At 40.0% G+C, this 21,310-nt stretch overlaps 2 protein-coding genes across 3 annotated transcripts in view; one reads left to right on the forward strand and one right to left on the reverse strand.

The window, feature by feature from the left end:
• The window catches only part of entpd6 (ectonucleoside triphosphate diphosphohydrolase 6), a 20,335-nt gene extending 9,931 nt beyond the window's left edge, over positions 1–10,404 (forward strand). The window contains exons 6-13 of one of the 2 annotated variants that reach the window (XM_062430393.1): positions 6,006–6,130; positions 6,413–6,492; positions 6,725–6,789; positions 8,021–8,122; positions 8,630–8,770; positions 9,202–9,258; positions 9,433–9,539; positions 9,807–10,404. In XM_062430393.1, the coding sequence (XP_062286377.1) occupies positions 6,006–6,130; positions 6,413–6,492; positions 6,725–6,789; positions 8,021–8,122; positions 8,630–8,770; positions 9,202–9,258; positions 9,433–9,539; positions 9,807–9,890 (761 nt within the window). In that variant the 3' untranslated portion in view covers positions 9,891–10,404. The remainder of the gene's footprint in view (positions 1–6,005; positions 6,131–6,412; positions 6,493–6,724; positions 6,790–8,020; positions 8,123–8,629; positions 8,771–9,201; positions 9,259–9,432; positions 9,540–9,806) is intronic. The other variant, XM_062430392.1, reaches the window with a different exon arrangement.
• A 348-nt stretch (positions 10,405–10,752) lies between these two features.
• Positions 10,753–14,762, reverse strand: LOC133991964 (barrier-to-autointegration factor-like). Its single transcript, XM_062430588.1, has 3 exons — positions 14,685–14,762; positions 13,377–13,503; positions 10,753–11,033 (listed from the first exon to the last, which is right to left on the reverse strand). Exons 2-3 carry the CDS (start codon positions 13,500–13,502, stop codon positions 10,887–10,889), a joined length of 273 nt encoding a protein of 90 aa, XP_062286572.1. The 5' UTR covers position 13,503; positions 14,685–14,762; the 3' UTR covers positions 10,753–10,886.
• Between the last annotated feature and the right edge of the window lie 6,548 nt (positions 14,763–21,310).

The following is a 21,310-nucleotide window of genomic DNA, read 5'->3' on the forward strand; positions in this document are numbered from 1 at the left end:
CATCATCACTCACCATCATCATCATACTCATACTCACCTTCATCATCACTCACCTTCATCATCATACTCACCTTCATCATCATTATCACCCTCATACTCACCTTCATCATCATCACTTACCTTCATCATCACTCACCTTCATCATACTCACCTTCATCATCATCATCATCACCCTCATACTCACCTTCATCATCACGCACCTTCATCATCATCATCATCACCATCATCGATTAACAGATGATTAATTATTGATTGATCATTGATTGATCATCGGCTGTATTTGGTGACATCTGCAGTTCCTCCAGTCGCCACTAGAGGCTCCAAACACTGATTCGGTTCCTTTAATCCTGAACGTTAAAATATCAAAAACAACTTTATTCTTTAATTTAAATAAAAGTTTCCTGTTTACATTTAATAAGGTTTAATATGACATAAAGCTGACATTCCAGATGTTTCCAGATGTTTGTCCCTGAGTGTGAAACACTGCAGATGTTTGTCCCTGAGTGTGAAACACTGCAGATGTTTCCAGATGTTTGTACCTGAGTGTGAAACACTGCAGATGTTTGTCCCTGAGTGTGAAACACTGCAGATGTTTCCAGATGTTTGTACCTGAGTGTGAAACACTGCAGATGTTTGTCCCTGAGTGTGAAACACTGCAGATGTTTCCAGATGTTTGTACCTGAGTGTGAAACACTGCAGATGTTTGTCCCTGAGTGTGAAACACTGCAGATGTTTGTCCCTGAGTGTGAAACACTGCAGATGTTTCCAGATGTTTGTCCCTGAGTGTGAAACACTGCAGATGTTTCCAGATGTTTGCACCTGAGTGTGAAACACTGCAGATGTTTCCAGATGTTTGTACCTGAGTGTGAAACACTGCAGATGTTTCCAGATGTTTGTCCCTGAGTATGAAACACTGCAGATGTTTGTTCCTGAGTGTGAAACACTGCAGATGTTTGTTCCTGAGTGTGAAACACTGCAGATGTTTCCAGATGTTTGTACCTGAGTGTGAAACACTGCAGATGTTTCCAGATGTTTGTCCCTGAGTATGAAACACTGCAGATGTTTGTTCCTGAGTGTGAAACACTGCAGATGTTTGTCCCTGAGTGTGAAACACTGCAGATGTTTCCAGATGTTTGTCCCTGAGTGTGAAACACTGCAGATGTTTCCAGATGTTTGTACCTGAGTGTGAAACACTGCAGATGTTTCCAGATGTTTGTCCCTGAGTATGAAACACTGCAGATGTTTGTTCCTGAGTATGAAACACTGCAGATGTTTCCAGATGTTTGTACCTGAGTGTGAAACACTGCAGATGTTTCCAGATGTTTGTCCCTGAGTGTGAAACACTGCAGATGTTTCCAGATGTTTGTACCTGAGTGTGAAACACTGCAGATGTTTCCAGATGTTTGTTCCTGAGTATGAAACACTGCAGATGTTTGTCCCTGAGTGTGAAACACTGCAGATGTTTCCAGATGTTTGTCCCTGAGTGTGAAACACTGCAGATGTTTCCAGATGTTTGTACCTGAGTGTGAAACACTGCAGATGTTTCCAGATGTTTGTCCCTGAGTATGAAACACTGCCGATGTTTGTCCCTGAGTATGAAACACTGCAGATGTTTGTTCCTGAGTATGAAACACTGCAGATGTTTCCAGATGTTTGTACCTGAGTGTGAAACACTGCAGATGTTTCCAGATGTTTGTCCCTGAGTGTGAAACACTGCAGATGTTTCCAGATGTTTGTACCTGAGTGTGAAACACTGCAGATGTTTCCAGATGTTTGTCCCTGAGTGTGAAACATTGCAGATGTTTCCAGATGTTTGTCCCTGAGTGTGAAACACTGCAGATGTTTCCAGATGTTTGTACCTGAGTGTGAAACACTGCAGATATTTCCAGATGTTTGTCCCTGAGTATGAAACACTGCCGATGTTTGTCCCTGAGTATGAAACACTGCAGATGTTTGTTCCTGAGTATGAAACACTGCAGATGTTTCCAGATGTTTGTACCTGAGTGTGAAACACTGCAGATGTTTCCAGATGTTTGTTCCTGAGTGTGAAACACTGCAGATGTTTCCAGATGTTTGTACCTGAGTGTGAAACACTGCAGATGTTTCCAGATGTTTGTCCCTGAGTGTGAAACATTGCAGATGTTTCCAGATGTTTGTCCCTGAGTGTGAAACACTGCAGATGTTTCCAGATGTTTGTACCTGAGTGTGAAACACTGCAGATGTTTGTCCCTGAGTGTGAAACACTGCAGATGTTTCCAGATGTTTGTACCTGAGTATGAAACACTGCAGATGTTTCCAGATGTTTGTACCTGAGTGTGAAACACTGCAGATGTTTCCAGATGTTTGTCCCTGCGCTGACCTCTGACCTCTGCCTTCACAATGAACTCTGCAGCTTTTAATACGATTGTTGTTTGTTGGGTATTTATTATATTTCTATATGAAGTCACATGTAGGTCTGATGTTTGTGTGCACACGCAGCTCTCACACACACACACACACTCACACACTCTCTCACACACACACACACACACACACACACACACACACACACACACATCTAATCCAATCCTTTTTAAAGTAGTTCATACAAGCAATTATGGCCATGTGGGATAATGTCCCACTTAATCTTGAGGCCGATTATCTGCGAGGCTGAAATGTTTTCTCCTTCTCTCATCGAGGGGGGGGGGGGTCAGCTCGTTACTCCTCTGCCATACTTCTCTCAGTGGGGGGGGGGGGTCAGCTCGTTACTCCTCTGCCATACTTCTCTCAGTGGGGGGGGGCATCAGCTTGTTACTTCCCTCAGTGAGGGGGGGGGATCAGCTTGTTACTTCCCTCAGTGAGGGGGGGGATCAGCTTGTTACTTCCCTCAGTGAGGGGGGGATCAGCTTGTTACTCCTCTGCCATAAATGTCTTTTAATGATTAGTGAATTAACTTCTTTTTCCTCGGACCACTAATGGACTCCTCCATCAGCTCCTCTCAGGAGCCGGATCGCCTCGGCCTTATTACCGGCCCTGTTTTGGCCGCTCTGATGCAGATTACGACTTATTGTTAATGCAGATATCAGAGTGGTTAGTGAGGAGGGGGGGGGGGGGCTAAGTGCCAGTGTTTAGCTCCATGTCTATCTGCATACTTGTTTGTTTTGTTTGAAAATGGCTTCTTAGAGTTTTATGGTAAAGCTCCTATGATACACGTCCTATGAGACGGGGTCAGAGGTCACTGCTAAAAGGCTCTAATGCATCTGAGCTGAGAGCAAATATGAGTCTGACCCCAATAACACATCCTTCATGTCCACTGCTCACTTTATTCTTTACTTTTTAAACACAAACACAAAGACATGAAAAAGATCATTCATAGAAAAAGCAAAACAAGTGTTTCTATAGTCGGTCAGTGATGTTTGTTAGTGTCCATGTGGTTTATTTAAATCTAAAGGGTTAAAATGTGAAAGTAAACGTATGAATAACTTCACACATTCTTTCTTTGTGGACTCAGCATCAAATTTCTGCTTTTAATCCATTTTGATAGAATATATTATATATATATATATATATATATATATATATATATATAATATATTCAGTATCAGTGAAGCTTCTGCATGTTGGTCTCATAGTGAGGTGAAATCTGGAGCGTTGCTGTTTTGATGCAGAGCAAAGTGATTGAGCTCATATTACACTGTTAATGTAAAGGTGCGTTATCAAGATTGTAATATGCAGCGCTGACCCGAGCCAGCAGGTAGAATGAGAGTGAGCACGTTGGAGAGCACCTTGGAGACAGTGGGAGGGGTCAGCACCTTGGAGACAGTGGGAGGGGTCAGCACGTTGGAGAGCACCGCTGCAGACAGTGGGAGGGGTCAGCACCTTGGAGACAGTGGGAGGGGTCAGCACCTTGGAGAGCGCCGCTGCAGACAGTGGGAGGGGTCAGCACCTTGGAGAGCGCTGCTGCAGACAGTGGGAGGGGTCAGCACCTTGGAGAGCGCTGCTGCAGACAGTGGGAGGGGTCAGCACCTTGGAGACAGTGGGAGGGGGTCAGCACCTTTGAGACAGTGGGAGGGGTCAGCACCTTGGAGAGCACCGCTGCAGACAGTGGGAGGGGTCAGCACCTTGGAGAGCGCCGCTGCAGACAGTGGGAGGGGTCAGCACCTTGGAGAGCACCTCTGCAGACAGTGGGAGGGGGGGGAGTGAGATCTAGTATAAACATCTGTAGAGAGATCTGGTAGAAACATCTGTAGAGAGATCTAGTATAAACATCTGTAGAGAGATGTAGTATAAACATCTGTAGAGAGATCTGGTATAAACATCTGTAGAGAGATCTAGTATAAACATCTGTAGAGAGATCTGGTATAAACATCTGGTATAAACATCTGTAGAGAGATGTAGTATAAACATCTGTAGAGAGATCTAGTATAAACATCTGGTATAAACATCTGTAGAGAGATCTAGTATAAACATCTGGTATAAACATCTGTAGAGAGATGTAGTATAAACATCTGTAGAGAGATCTGGTAGAAACATCTGTAGAGAGATCTAGTATAAACATCTGTAGAGAGATCTGGTATAAACATCTGTAAAGAGATCTAGTATAAACATCTGTAGAGAGATCTGGTAGAAACATCTGTAGAGAGATCTGGTAGAAACATCTGTAGAGAGAGATCTGGTATAAACATCTGTAAAGAGATCTAGTATAAACATCTGTAGAGAGATCTAGTATAAACCATCTGTAGAGAGATCTGGTAGAAACATCTGGTATAAACATCTGTAGAGAGATCTGGTAGAAACATCTGGTATAAACATCTGTAGAGAGATCTGGTAGAAACATCTGTAGAGAGAGATCTGGTAGAAACATCTGTAAATAGATCTAGTATAAACATCTGTATAGAGATCTGGTAGAAACATCTGTAGAGAGATCTGGTAGAAACATCTGGTATAAACATCTGTAGAGAGATCTGGTAGAAACATCTGTAGAGAGAGATCTGGTAGAAACATCTGTAGAGAGATTTAGTATAAACATCTGTAGAGAGATCTGGTAGAAACATCTGTAGAGAGAGATCTGGTATAAACATCTGGTAGAAACATCTGTAGAGAGATCTGGTATAAACATCTGGTATAAACATCTGTAGAGAGATCTGGTAGAAACATCTGTAGAGTGATCTGGTATAAACATCTGTAGAGAGATCTAGTAGAAACATCTGTAGAGATCTAGTATAAACATCTGTAGAGAGATCTAGTATAAACATCTGGTAGAAACATCTGTAGAGAGATCTAGTATAAACATCTGTAGAGAGATCTAGTATAAACATCTGTAGAGTGATCTGGTAGAAACATCTGTAGAGAGATCTAGTATAAACATCTGCAGAGAGATCTGGTAGAAACATCTGTACAGAGAGATCTGGTAGAAACATCTGTAGAGAGAGATCTAGTATAAACATCTGTAGAGAGAGATCTAGTATAAATATCTGTAGAGAGATCTGGTAGAAACATCTGTAGAGAGAGATCTGGTAGAAACATCTGTAGAGAGAGATCTGGTAGAAACATCTGTAGAGAGATCTGGTAGAAACATCTGTAGAGAGAGATCTGGTATAAACATCTGTACAGAGAGATCTGGTATAAACATCTGTAGAGAGATCTGGTATAAACATCTGTAGAGAGATCTGGTATAAACATCTGTAGAGAGAGAGATCTCGTATAAACATCTGTAGAGTGATCTGGTAGAAACATCTGTAGAGAGATCTGGTAGAAACATCTGTAGAGAGATCTGGTAGAAACATCTGTAGAGAGATCTGGTATAAACATCTGTAGAGAGATCTGGTAGAAACATCTGTAGAGAGATCTGGTATAAACATCTGTAGAGAGAGATCTGGTATAAACATCTGTAGAGAGATCTGGTAGAAACATCTGTAAAGAGATCTGGTAGAAACATCTGTAGAGAGATCTGGTAGAAACATCTGTAAAGAGATCTGGTAGAAACATCTGTAGAGAGATCTGTATATATGTTGTTGATGTTTCAGGGATCTCTGCCTGGATCACCGTTAACTTCCTGACTGGAGGACTCCACCAGTCAGACTCTCCCACTGTAGGGATGCTGGATCTCGGAGGAGGATCCACTCAGATCACCTTCAGCCCTCAGGACGAGGTGAGGATGCTCTCATCTGATTGGTCGAACCCTCATCAGTGATTTAGGATCCTCTCATCTGATTGGTCGAACCCTTATCAGTGATTTAGGATCCTCCCATCTGATTGGTCGAACCTTCATCAGTGATTTAGGATCCTCTCATCTGATTGGTCGAACCCTTATCAGTGATTTAGGATCCTCTCATCTGATTGGTCGAACCCTTATCAGTGATTTAGGATCCTCTCATCTGATTGGTCGAACCCTCATCAGTGATTTAATCAGCTGATTATTGATTCTGTGCAGAAAACCATCCAGACCTCACCGATCGAGTTCATCAGATCCTTCCAGATGTTCAACAACACACACACCGTCTACACACACAGGTACACACACAACGTCTACACACACAGGTACACACACACTCCGTCTACACACACAGGTACACACACAACGTCTACACACACAGGTACACACACACACACACCATCTACACACAGGTACACAAACACACACACACCGTCTACACACACAGGTACACACACACACACACACACACAGGTACACACACACACACACACAGGTACACACACTATTAATTATTGTGTCTCTCTGCAGTTATCTGGGTTTGGGTCTGATGTCAGCTCGGCTCTCTGTGTTAGGAGGCGTGGAGGCTCTGCCCTGTATGTACACACACACACACACACACACACACACACACTAACACACACACACACACACACACTAACACACACACTAACACACACTAACACACACACACTAACACACACACACACACACACACTAACACACACACACTAACACACACACACACTAACACACTAACACACATTAACACAAACACACACTAACACACACACACACTAACACACACACACACACACTAACACACACACACACACACACACTAACACACTAACACACTCACAAAAACATACACACACACACTAACACACACACAGACACACACTAACATAGACACACACACACACACACTCTCACACACACACTCTCAGACACACACTAACACACACTAACACACACACAGACACACACACAGACACACACACAGACACTCTCACACACACACACTCTCACAGACACACACTAACACACACACACACTAACACACACACACACTAACACACACTAACACACACACACACTAACACACACACAGACACACACACACACACACTTACACACTCTCACACACACAGACACACACTCTCACAGACACACAGACACACACACACAAAGACACACACACTAACACACACTAACACACATACAGACACACACACACACACACTTACACACACAGACACACACACACACACTCTCACACACACACACACACACACTAACACACACACACGCACACACTCTCACACACACACACACACTAACACTCTCACACACACACACTCTCACACACACACAGACACACACACAGACACACACACACACACACAGACACACACACTAACACACTAACACACACACACAGAGACACACACACTAACACACTCTCACACACACAGACACACACACACACACACTAACACACACACACGCACACACTCTCACACACACTCTCACACACACACACACTCTCACACACACACACACACACTAACACACACACACACACACACACACACACACAGACACACACACACACACACAGATAAATAAGCCATTATCTAATCTTTTAATAACTGGAAGCTTATTTCTTGCTGCCAGATGTTTCTCTGCAGCTTTATCAGCTGGAAGAAGCTGCAGCTGCACAGAGGGGGGGTGGACACAATAACAGAAACACTCATAAAGATGATGATTTAAAGGAGCAGTCTGTGTTAACGTGTGTGTCCTCCCTGTGTGTGTGTGTGCCAGTGGGGGGCAGCACCCAGCTGGTCAGCCCCTGCCTTGCTCCAGAGTACTCAGGCAGCTGGGAGCACGCTGACGTCCTCTACACCGTCAGGGGCCAGAAGGCAGGTAGGAGGGCTCTGATTGGTCCGTTACTCTTTACTGTCATTCAGGAGCGGGTAGGAACCTCACTGTGTGTGTGTGTGTCTGTGTGTGTGTGTGTGTCTGTGTGTGTGTGTGTGTGTGTGTGTGTCTGTGTGTGTCTCTGTGTGTGTCTCTGTGTGTGTGTTTATCTGTGTGTGTGTGTGCGTGTGTGTCTCTGTGTGTGTCTCTGTGTGTGTGTGTGTGTCTGTGTGTGTGTCTCTGTGTGTCTGTGTGTGTGTGTGTGTCTGTGTGTGTGTGTGTGTCTCTGTGTGTGTGTGTCTGTGTGTGTGTGTGTCTCTGTGTGTGTGTGTGTGTGTCTGTGTGTGTGTGTGTCTGTCTGTGTGTGTGTGTGTGTGTGTGTGTGTCTCTCTGTGTGTGTGTGTGTGTATGTGTGTGTGTGTGTCTGTGTGTGTGTGTGTGTGTCTCTCTGTGTGTGTGTATGTGTGTCTGTGTGTGTGTGTGTGTGTGTGTGTCTGTGTGTGTGTGTTGCAGGTGAACCGGTGTATGATGCGTGTCGTATTAAGGTGGAGAAGCTTCTCTACAGGAAAGTGTTTAAAGCTTCGGAGGCTGCAGACGTTGAATTCTACGCTTTCTCATATTATTATGATCGAGCTGTAGACCTGGGACTCATCGGTACCACACACACACACACACACACACACACACACACACACAGACACACACACACACACACACAGAGACACACACACACAGAGAGACACACACACATACACACACACAGAGACACACACACACACAGACACACACACACACAGAGACACACACACACACACAGAGACACACACACACACACAGAGACACACACACACACAGAGACACACACACAGAGACACACACAGACACACACACACACACACACAGACATACAGAGAGACACACACACACAGACACACAGAGACACACACACACACACACACACACACAGACACACACACAGACACACACACTATAATACAATACATACAATAATGTTTTAAAGAAGCTGATGTTTAAATGTACTTTTATTTTGTAATGATTGTGATGTGTTTCCTGTTTCCTGTCAGAGGAGCAGACAGGAGGAAGCATCAGAGTGTCAGATTACATCGATGCTGCTAAACGAGGTGAGACGCTGCCCCCTGCTGGACAGAACACGGAACTGCAGCCTGAACAGTTTATTAATCAGTGATTCTCTCTGTGTGTGTGTGTGTGTGTGTGTGTGTGTGTGTGTGTGTGTGTGTGTGTGTGTGTGTGTGTGTGTGTGTGTGTGTGTGTGTGTGTGTGTGTGTGTATATCAGTGTGTAGTTCTCCGTCTCCTCTTCAGAGTCCGTTTCTGTGTCTGGATCTTGTTTACATCTCAGTGCTGCTGCAGGAACTCGGCTTCCCCCCCACCAAGTACTTCAAGGTACCAAAGTCACTCACAATACTGCAGTATTTCTACTGTGTACAGTAGTATTTAAGGTAGTATTTACAGTAGTATTTAAGGTAGTATTTACAGTAGTATTTACAGTAGTATTTACAGTAGTATTTAAGGTAGTATTTACAGTAGTATTAACAGTAGTATTTACAGTAGTATTTAAGGTAGTATTTATAGTAGTATTTCTACTGTGTATAGTTGTATTTAAGGTAGTATTAACAGTAGTATTTAAGGTAGTATTTGTGTGTACTGCAGCTGGCGCGGACCATCCAGCAGGTGGAGACCAGCTGGGCTTTAGGAGCAACGTTTCATTACATGGAGACTCTGAAGAGATCCTGATGATCCAGACGCTGCGCTCCTATTGGCTGAGCTCAGCTAGGTGTTGCAGACTCCGGACTCTGATTGGATGAACATTCAGCTGATCATTGATGAATGAACCAATGGTTGCAGCCAATCAGAGACACTCCTGCAGCCAATCAGAGACACTCCTGCTCCTCACCTGCAGGTGTCAAGTGAACCTGACCGTCCAATCAGACGCTTCATACACAGTGACCTCATAAACACTCCAGCAGCAACGTTTACATCGTCTTTATATTTAATCTGATTTTAATGTTTGAAACTCCAGACTGTGTTTAATGTGATGCAACAGTTAAAGAGTGAACTGCTCCTTTAATGCAGAATATTATTATTATTATTATTATTATTATTAAAGGAAACCAGTGAAGTATTTTAAGCTGTATTTATTTGAGCAGAACGTTTCCATCTCTCCTCTCAGCTGAGCCAAACGACAGCCATGATTGTTTCCTGCTCTGATAATAATAAAGACGCTGATGATGATGATGATGGTTACACGATGAAGATGTTCAAATAAAGTGTTACTAAGAAAACAAACAACTCTCTGTCTTTATTAATATGTTAATGTTTTATATTAATTTTGTAATAAAAACATCACATTTGTGTTTTATTTTCACATTTTAACCCTTTAAATTTAAACTAAACCTCATGGACAATAACAAACATCTCTGACTGTTAGATATTTAATAATCAGCTGTTTCTGTTTTATAGAAGCTGATTTAAATAAAACTAAATAATAAATAATAACAGCTGAATGAACTTCAGGTTTAATTTAATCTTTATTGATAGTTATTGTGATGCGTTCAGGAGCAGCGTGTTTATTCCAGCAGCAGTGAAGCTTCACAGAAACTGTTCACAGACTTTTATTCAGCTCGTTAGCAGGTAAACAAACACCTGTCGGTCGCCATGACGACGCAGCCGGAGATCCACCCGAAGCAGCGACAGGAAGTGAGCGGAGCGAGAACAGGAAGAGGCGGGGCTTCACAGGAAGGCGTCGCACCACTCCTTCAGGCACTGAGCGCACGAGCCGGCCTGCCGAGAGTTCGCTCCGCTGGCGTCTTTCAGCCACTCGATGAACATGTCGGAGTCTTTCCTCAAAAGCAGGAACTGACCGAGGACCACGAACGCCTGCGAACACGCAGAGAACACGTTAACACGCAGAGAACACGTTAACACGCAGAGAACACGTTAAACACGCAGAGAACACGTTAACACGCAGAGAACACGTTAAACAGGCAGAGAACACGTTTACACGCAGAGAACACGTTAACACGCAGAGAACACGTTAACACGCAGAGAACACGTTAAACATGTTAAACACGCAGAGAACACGTTAAACATGTTAAACACGCAGAGAACACGTTAAACATGTTAAACACGCAGAGAACACGTTAAACATGTTAAACATGTTAACACGCAGAGAACACGTTAAACACGTTAAACATGTTAAACACGCAGAGAACACGTTAAACATGTTAAACACGCAGAGAACACGTTAAACACGCAGAGAACACGTTAAACATGTTAAACATGTTAACACGCAGAGAACACGTTAAACACGCAGAGAACACGTTAAACATGTTAAACACGCAGAGAACACGTTAAACACGCAGAGAACACGTTAAACATGTTAAACATGTTGAACACGCAGAGAACACGTTAAACACGTTAAACATGTTAACACGCAGAGAACACGTTAAACACGTTAAACACGTTAAACATGTTAAACACGTTAAACACTTTAAACACGTTAAACATGTTAACACGCAGAGAACACGTTAAACACGTTAAACATGTTAAACACGTTAAACACTTTAAACACGTTAAACACGTTAAACATGCAGAGAACACGTTAAACACGTTAAACACGTTAAACATGCAGAGAACACGTTAAACACGTTAAACATGTTAAACACGTTAAACACTTTAAACACGTTAAACACGTTAAACATGCAGAGAACACGTTAAACACGTTAAACACGTTAAACATGCAGAGAACACGTTAAACACGTTAAACACGTTAAACATGCAGAGAACACGTTAAACACGTTAACACGTTAAACACGCAAAGAACACGTTAAACACGTTAAACACTTTAAACACGTTAAACATGTTAACACGCAGAGAACACGTTAAACACGTTAAACACGTTAAACACGTTAAACACGTTAAACACGTTAAACACGTTAAACACGTTAAACATGTTAACACGCAGAGAACACGTTAAACATGTTAACACGCAGAGAACACGTTAAACACGCAGAGAACACGTTAAACACGCAGAGAACACGTTAAACATGCAGAGAACACGTTAAACACGTTAAACATGTTAACACGCAGAGAACACGTTAAACACGTTAAACACGTTAAACATGCAGAGAACACGTTAAACACGCAGAGAACACGTTAAACACGTTAAACACGTTAAACATGCAGAGAACACGTTAAACACGTTAAACAGGTTAAACATGCAGAGAACACGTTAAACACGTTAAACACGTTAAACATGCAGAGAACACGTTAAACACGTTAAACACGTTAAACACGTTAAACATGTTAAACAGGTTAAACACGCAGAGAACACGTTAAACACGTTAAACATGCAGAGAACACGTTAAACACGTTAAACACGTTAACACGCAGAGAACCCGTTAACACGCAGAGAAACACGTTAAACATGCAGAGAACACGTTAAACACGTTAAACACGTTAACACGCAGAGAACCCGTTAACACGCAGAGAACACGTTAAACACGTTAAACATGTTAACACGCAGAGAACACGTTAAACATGCAGAGAACACGTTAAACACGTTAACACGTTAACACGCAGAGAACACGTTAAACATGCAGAGAACACGTTAAACACGCAGAAAACACGTTAAACACGTTAACACGCAGAGAACACGTTAAACACGTTAACATGCAGAGAACACGTTAAACACGTTAAACACGCAGAGAACACGTTAAACACGTTAAACACGCAGAGAACATGTTAAACACGCAGAGAACATGTTAAACACGTTAAACACGCAGAGAACACGTTAAACATGCAGAGAACACGTTAAACACGTTAACACGCAGAGAACACGTTAAACACGTTAAACACGCAGAGAACACGTTAAACACGTTAACACGCAGAGAACACGTTAAACACGTTAAACACGCAGAGAACATGTTAAACACGCAGAGAACATGTTAAACACGTTAAACATGCAGAGAACACGTTAAACACGTTAAACACGCAGAGAACACGTTAACACGCAGAGAACACGTTAAACACGTTAACACGCAGAGAACACGTTAAACACGTTAAACACGTTAAACACGTTAAACACGTTAAACACGCAGAGAACACGTTAAACATGTTACACAAACTAAACAACATGTTAATGATATCTCGTTAAGGGTTTTAGGTTGTAAAGTTAAACACGTTAAACGCGTGTTTAGCGTGTTTAGGTTTTATCGTCACCTTATCGAAACCTTGCTGCTCCAGTTTCTTGCCCAGTATCTCTCCGATCCCCGACAGCGCCGTCACCGATTTGTCTCCCATCGGCTCACCTACGAAGTCTCGGTGTTTCTGAGACGTAGTCGACATTCTGACAGCGAAGAGTTAAACAGGAAATACTGATATTAGTTTATTACATTATTATTAAAATGATTTTCTCTGCTACAGCGCCACCTGCAGGTCATTCTGCTTATAAACTAACATTCTTCTTCTTCTTTGTTCCAGAGCGATGTTAATGAACTTTTATATTTAAAAAAATAAAAATGTAAAGTAAAAATCTTGTTTCCATTAAAATGTATCATCGTCCTATTAATCACATAATATTTCATCATCAAGCTGTTTGATTAATGATGATTAAATCACTTCATTACAATCATTTGTTATTGAATAAAAGTCTAAATACTCTAAATGTGAAGATATCTACTTTCTGAAGATCTGTGAGAAATTATTATTATTATATATTATTATTATTATATATTATTATTATTATATATTATTATTATTATATATTATTATTATAATATATACACACGCTGCTATTATTTATAATTCTAATAAGTCAATAACTAAACAGATATCATCAGATATATATTAAGTATAGTTTTTATATATATAAATAAATATATAAATATTAATATATTATTACATTCAGTCTGTAGCTTTTTGTTCTTAATGAGTTTTAATGTTCACGTCTTTATTAATTAAACTGGTTCCATTGTGACAATAAAAATCTAATTATATAATTTACAGTAATTATTTTATTGATCAGTAAATATTTATTACTGATTTATTGATTTTATAACTTTTATTATAAGTATTTTATCTTTTTACAGCTGAAATTAATGCTCGTAATTCGGAGTTACCATAGTTACCATGGTTACTATGGTGATGAGCGTTAAGTTTTTAGTTGTTATTAATTTCTCTGAATTAAAATCAGCTGTCTCCTCTCAGCCTCCGTACTTTTCATCACTTCCTGTTTTGTTCTAATTAAAGGATCAGCTGATCTCAGTCGGCCAATCAGCAGCCTGGATATAAGCTAATGTCCCGCCCACCTGAGCCGCCAACCAATCAGATCAGCTCTCACCTTTCAGGTTAACGTCACTCTACCTGCGGGCTCGTGCAATGCGTGCTCGTGCACTAACAGTTTACCTGCTTCACGAGTTCCAGCTCAGCGTGCACGAGGATCAGGCGCGTTCACGTTCAACAGCACAAACACAGTTAACGTTACGTGACTCCCGCTCAAAGTTACCTAAGCAGCGCGCGCTCACTCACCTGAGATCTGCACGAGGAGGAAATCACGAGACACAAACACGCGCGCTTTATTCACGACACCCGGAAGTGGGAGACCACGCTGTTAGTCTGACGTCAGCACGCAGAGCGTCAAAGATGGTTTAAATGATGAAGAGGAGGAAGTCTCACTCTGACAATAAAACTGGAGCTGATAGTTATTATTATATTATATTATATTATATTATATTATATTATATCATGTTATATTATACTATATTATATTATATTATATTATATTATATTATATTATATTATATTATATTATATTATATTATATTATATTATATTTTATTATACTATATTATATTATATTATATTATATTATACTATACTATATTATATTATATTATATTATATTATATTATATTATTTTATTTTATGTTATGTTATATTATATTATTGTATATTATATTATGTTATATTATATTATATTAGGTTATATTATATTATATTATGTTATATTATATTATGTTATATTATATTATGTTATATTATATTAGGTTATATTATATTATATTATATTATGTTATATTATATTATTTTATATTATATTATGTTATGTTATATTATGCTATATTATATTATGTTATATTATATTATGTTATATTATATTATATTATGTTATATTATATTATATTATTTCATATTATATTATATTATATTATATTATTTCATATTATATTATATTATATTATGTTATGTTATGTTATGTTATATAATATTATTTCATATTATATTATATTATATTATTTCATATTATATTATATTATGTTATGTTATATTATATTATTTCATATTATATTATATTATATTATATTATATTATTTCATATTATATTATATTATTTCATATTATATTATATTATGTTATGTTATATTATATTATGTTATATTATATTATGTTATATTATATTATTTTATATTATTTTATGTTATATTATGTTATATTATATTATATTATGTTATATTATATTATATTATATTATGTTATATTATATTATTTTATATTATATTATGTTATATTATATTATGTTATGTTATATTATATTATGTTATATTATATTATATTATGTTATGTTATATTATATTATTTCATATTATATTATATTATATTATATTATGTTATATTATATTATATTATGTATATTATATAGGATGGTATAGGATGGTAGGATGGTATAGGATGGTAGAGGATGGTATAGGATGGTAGAGGATGGTATAGGATGGTATAGGATGGTAGGATGGTATAGGATGGTATAGGATGGTATAGGATAGTATAGGATGGTATAGGATGGTAGAGGATGTATAGGATAATAGGATGGTATAGGATGGTAGAGGATGGTATAGGATGGTATAGGATGGTAGGATGGTATAGGATGGTATAGGATGGTATAGGATGGTATAGGATGGTAGGATGGTATAGGATGGTAGAGGATGGTATCGGATGGTAGAGGATGGTAGAGGATAGTATAGGATGGTATAGGATGGTATAGGATGTAGAGGATGTATAGGATGGTATAGGATGGTAGAGGATAGTATAGGATGGTAGAGGATAGTATAGGATGGTATAGGATGGTAGAGGATGGTATAGGATGGTATAGGATGGTGTAGGATGGTATAGGATGGTATAGGATGGTGTAGGATGGTGTAGGATGGTATAGGATGGTATAGGATGGTATAGGATGGTGTAGGATGGTATAGCATGGTGTAGGATGGTGTAGGATGGTGTAGGATGGTATAGGATGGTAGAGGATGGTATAGGATGGTGTAGGATGGTATAGGATGGTATAGGATGGTGTAGGATGGTATAGGATGGTGTAGGATGGTAAAGGATGGTATAGGATGGTGTAGGATAGTGTAGGATGGTATAGGATGGTATAGGATGGTAGAGGATGGTATAGGATGGTGTAGGATGGTGTAGGATGGTATAGGATGGTATAGGATGGTAGAGGATGTAGAGGATGGTATAGGATGGTATAGGATGGTAGAGGATGGTATAGGATGGTGTAGGATGGTGTAGGATGGTATAGGATGGTATAGGATGGTAGAGGATGTAGAGGATGGTATAGGATGGTATAGGATGGTATAGGATGGTATAGGATGGTATAGGATGGTAGAGGATAGTATAGGATGGTATAGGATGGTATAGGATGGTATAGGATGGTGTAGGATGGTATAGGATGGTGTAGGATGGTGTAGGATGGTGTAGGATGGTATAGGATGGTATAGGATGGTATAGGATGGTGTAGGATGGTGTAGGATGGTGTAGGATGGTGTAGGATGGTATAGGATGGTATAGGATGGTAGAGGATGGTATAGGATGGTGTAGGATGGTATAGGATGGTATAGGATGGTGTAGGATGGTATAGGATGGTGTAGGATGGTAAAGGATGGTATAGGATGGTGTAGGATAGTGTAGGATGGTATAGGATGGTAGAGGATGGTATAGGATGGTATAGGATGGTAGAGGATGGTAGAGGATGGTATAGGATGGTATAGGATGGTATAGGATGGTATAGGATGGTATAGGACAGGGGTCGGCAACCTTTAACACCGAAAGAGCCATTTGATCCGGTTTCCACGGAAAAGAAAACACTGGGAGCTGCAAATACTTTTTGACATCTAAAATGAATTTATTTATGAACGCATTTATTAAACAGAAAGGAAAAATATTTAAAACAACAACAACAACAACTTCCCTTTCATGCTTCGGGGTTCACCCCAGCCGTACACTTATTAATGCTTTGACTACCCTTTTGAAGATGGGCTATCATCTTATCTAAAATGAAGATAACACTGTATATATTGCTTTTTCTTACCTTTACACTTTGTATAGTGTGTTGCTTATGAAATCCACGAAGTGCTACAGAGAAATTAAATTTTATCTATGTAATGAACACATTTTTAACATTTTGAATTCTTGAAAAAATAATACAACTTAAATCATCCATGTAGCAAACAAAAGCAAAAAAATGCCGTGAGCCGTCATCCTTATATCGTCTTTGGGCTTTCAGAGCATGTAGCGGAGCCTTGACCTGAATTTAAAAAATAAATTGGGGAAAAAAGCACTGTGTCACTAAACAATGAAAAATAAATATCTGCATAAATATTTATTTTACCTGGTTAATGGGACTTCTGCTCCTGAACCTCTGCGCACAGCGTCTGCAAATCGGGGCTGTACGAGTCACTCTCATCTTTACGCAGGACTGTAAGCTGTCATCTGTGAGGCGTGAGCGGTGTTTGTTTTTAATGTAGTTCATGGTGGAGAATAGCTGCTCACATACATATGTGGATCCGAAGATCGACAGGACTCCAAAGGCATATGTCTTCATGTTAATGTAGGTGTCGGGATGGCATTCCATGTTTCAAACACGAGTTTGTCCGGTCTTGGAAGGTTCTCAATATCACTCCATTTGTGATTCTGAGCAAGAGTGGCCTTCTGACGGGCAACATCTTCAAGGTCCTCTGTCAAGCGTTTGAATTTGGACACCCACATTTTTCTTTTCTTACATTTCTCCATACTTGGCCTTGCTGGGGTTGAAAGTCGTGACAAATGGACAGCGTTTTGGCGGGTATACCGGTGTTCAAATCAACTGGTTGATGCCGGGTGACTTTTTATTTATTTATTTATTTTTATTTGAACATGTATACAGAATATGGTGTCCAGTATTTCGGATCTCACAATTGTACTTCACAACATGAGGCATCATGCTTGGATTAAGCAGGTGAAGCGAGAGATCATCAGATATATATATGGACGTGCATTCAGGCATTCGCGAGGTCAGCTACATTTTCTCTCCGTGACTGGAACATCTGCAGTAGCGGACCTAATTTTTAACACCGGCTTTCGCGAGTATGACGTTTTGAGCGACGAAAAACAATAAAATATATTTATTCTAATATGTCAAGATCACAATAATCTTCCAATTTAGAACTAAAATATTAAAGAACTAACATAAATAAAATACACTTCAATTAAATACTCAGTTTTTTTTTTAGTAATTTATTTTCCCAAGCCACTCAGAGCCGCAGTATAAGGATGAAAGAGCCGCATGCGGCTCCGGAGCCGCGGGTTGCCGACCCCTGGTATAGGATGATAGGATGGTATAGGATGATAGGATGGTATAGGATGATAGGATGGTATAGGATGGTATAGGATGGTATAGGATGGTAGGATGGTATAGGATGGTATAGGATGGTATCGGATGGTAGAGGATGGTATAGGATGGTATCGGATGGTAGAGGATGGTATCGGATGGTAGAGGATGGTATAGGATGGTAGGATGGTATAGGATGGTATAGGATGGTATAGGATGGTATAGGATGGTATCGGATGGTAGAGGATGGTATAGGATGGTATAGGATGGTATAGGATGGTATAGGATGGTATCGGATGGTAGAGGATGGTATAGGATGGTAGGATGGTATAGGATGGTATAGGATGGTAGGATGGTAGGATGGTATAGGATGGTAGGATGGTATAGGATGATAGGATGGTATAGGATGGTATAGGATGGTAGAGGATGGTATCGGATGGTAGAGGATGGTATAGGATGGTAAAGGATGTATAGGATGGTATAGGATGGTATAGGATGTATAGGATGGTATAGGATGGTATAGGATGTACAGGATGGTATAGGATGGTATAGGATGGTATAGGATGGTAGGATGGTATAGGATGGTATAGGATGGTATAGGATGTATAGGATGGTATAGGATGGTATAGGATGTATAGGATGGTATAGGATGTATAGGATGTATAGGATGGTATAGGATGGTAGAGGATGGTATAGGATGGTATAGGATGTATAGGATGGTATGGGATGTATAGGATGGTATAGGATGGTATAGGATGGTGTAGGATGGTAGAGGATGGTATAGGATGGTATAGGATGTATAGGATGGTATAGGATGGTATAGGATGGTATAGGATGGTATAGGATGGTGTAGGATGGTATAGGATGGTATAGGATGGTAGAGGATGGTATAGGATGGTATAGGATGTATAGGATGGTATAGGATGGTGTAGGATGGTATAGGATGGTATAGGATGGTATAGGATGGTATAGGATGGTATAGGATGGTAGAGGATGTATAGGATGGTATAGGATGGTAGGATGGTATAGGATGGTATAGGATGGTAGGATTGTATAGGATGGTAGAGGATGGTATCGGATGGTAGAGGATGGTATAGGATGGTATAGGAAGGTATAGGATGGTGTAGGATGGTATAGGATGGTATAGGATGGTATAGGATGTATAGGATGTATAGGATGGTATAGGATGGTATAGGATAGTAGGATGGTAGAGGATGGTAGAGGATGGTATAGGATGGTATAGGATGTATAGGATGGTATAGGAGGGTATAGGATGGTATAGGATGTATAGGATGTATAGGATGGAATAGGATGGTAGGATGGTATAGGATGGTATAGGATGGTATAGGATGGTATAGGATGGTAGGATGGTAGAGGATGGTAAAGGATGGTAGAGGGTGTATAGGATGGTAGAGGATGGTAGAAGATGGTATAGGATGGTAGAGGATGGTATAGGATGGTATAGGATGGTATAGGATGGTATAGGATGTATAGGATGGTATAGGATGGTAGAGGATGGTAGAAGATGGTATAGGATGGTATACGATGTATAGGATGGTATAGGATGGTATAGGATGGTAGACGATGGTATAGGATGTATAGGATGGTATAGGATGGTAGAGGATGGTAGAAGATGGTATAGGATGGTATAGGATGTATAGGATGGTAGGATGGTATAGGATGGTATAGGATGGTATAGGATGGTAGGATGGTAGACGATGGAATAGGATGGTATAGGATGGTAGGATGGTAGGATGGTATAGGATGGTAGGATGGTATAGGATGGTATAGGAAGGTATAGGATGGTAGGATGGTATAGGATGGTAGGATGGTATAGGATGGTGTAGGATGGTATAGGATGGTATAGGATGGTATAGGATGTATAGGATGTATAGGATGGTATAGGATGGTATAGGATAGTAGAATGGTAGAGGATGGTAGAGGATGGTATAGGATGGTATAGGATGTATAGGATGGTATAGGATGGTATAGGATGGTATAGGATAGTAGAATGGTAGAGGATGGTAGAGGATGGTATAGGATGGTATAGGATAGTAGAATGGTAGAGGATGGTAGAGGATGGTATAGGAGGGTATAGGATGGTATAGGATGTATAGGATGTATAGGATGGAATAGGATGGTAGGATGGTATAGGATGGTATAGGATGGTATAGGATGGTATAGGATGGTAGGATGGTAGAGGATGGTAAAGGATGGTAGAGGGTGTATAGGATGGTATAGGATGTATAGGATGGTATAGGATGGTAGAGGATGGTAGAAGATGGTATAGGATGGTATACGATGTATAGGATGGTATAGGATGGTATAGGATGGTATAGGATGGTATAGGATGGTAGAAGATGGTATAGGATGGTATAGGATGGTATAGGATGGTATAGGATGTATAGGATGGTAGAGGATGGTAGAAGATGGTATAGGATGGTATAGGATGGTATAGGATGGTATAGGATGGTAGAGGATGGTATAGGATGTATAGGATGGTATAGGATGG

Source organism: Scomber scombrus, chromosome 12 (assembly GCF_963691925.1).
Source record: "Scomber scombrus chromosome 12, fScoSco1.1, whole genome shotgun sequence".
In the NCBI taxonomy this organism is placed as follows: Eukaryota; Metazoa; Chordata; class Actinopteri; order Scombriformes; family Scombridae; genus Scomber; species Scomber scombrus.

Excerpts from the sequence above, each read along its gene's own strand:
- LOC133991964 (XM_062430588.1), bottom strand. The coding sequence starts at position 13,502 with ATGTCGACTACGTCTCAGAAACACCGAGACTTCGTAGGTGAGCCGATG. Across the intron at positions 11,034-13,376 it reads AGCAGCAAGGTTTCGATAAG|GCGTTCGTGGTCCTCGGTCA; the intron begins GTGACGATAAAA and ends GCGTGTTCGCAG.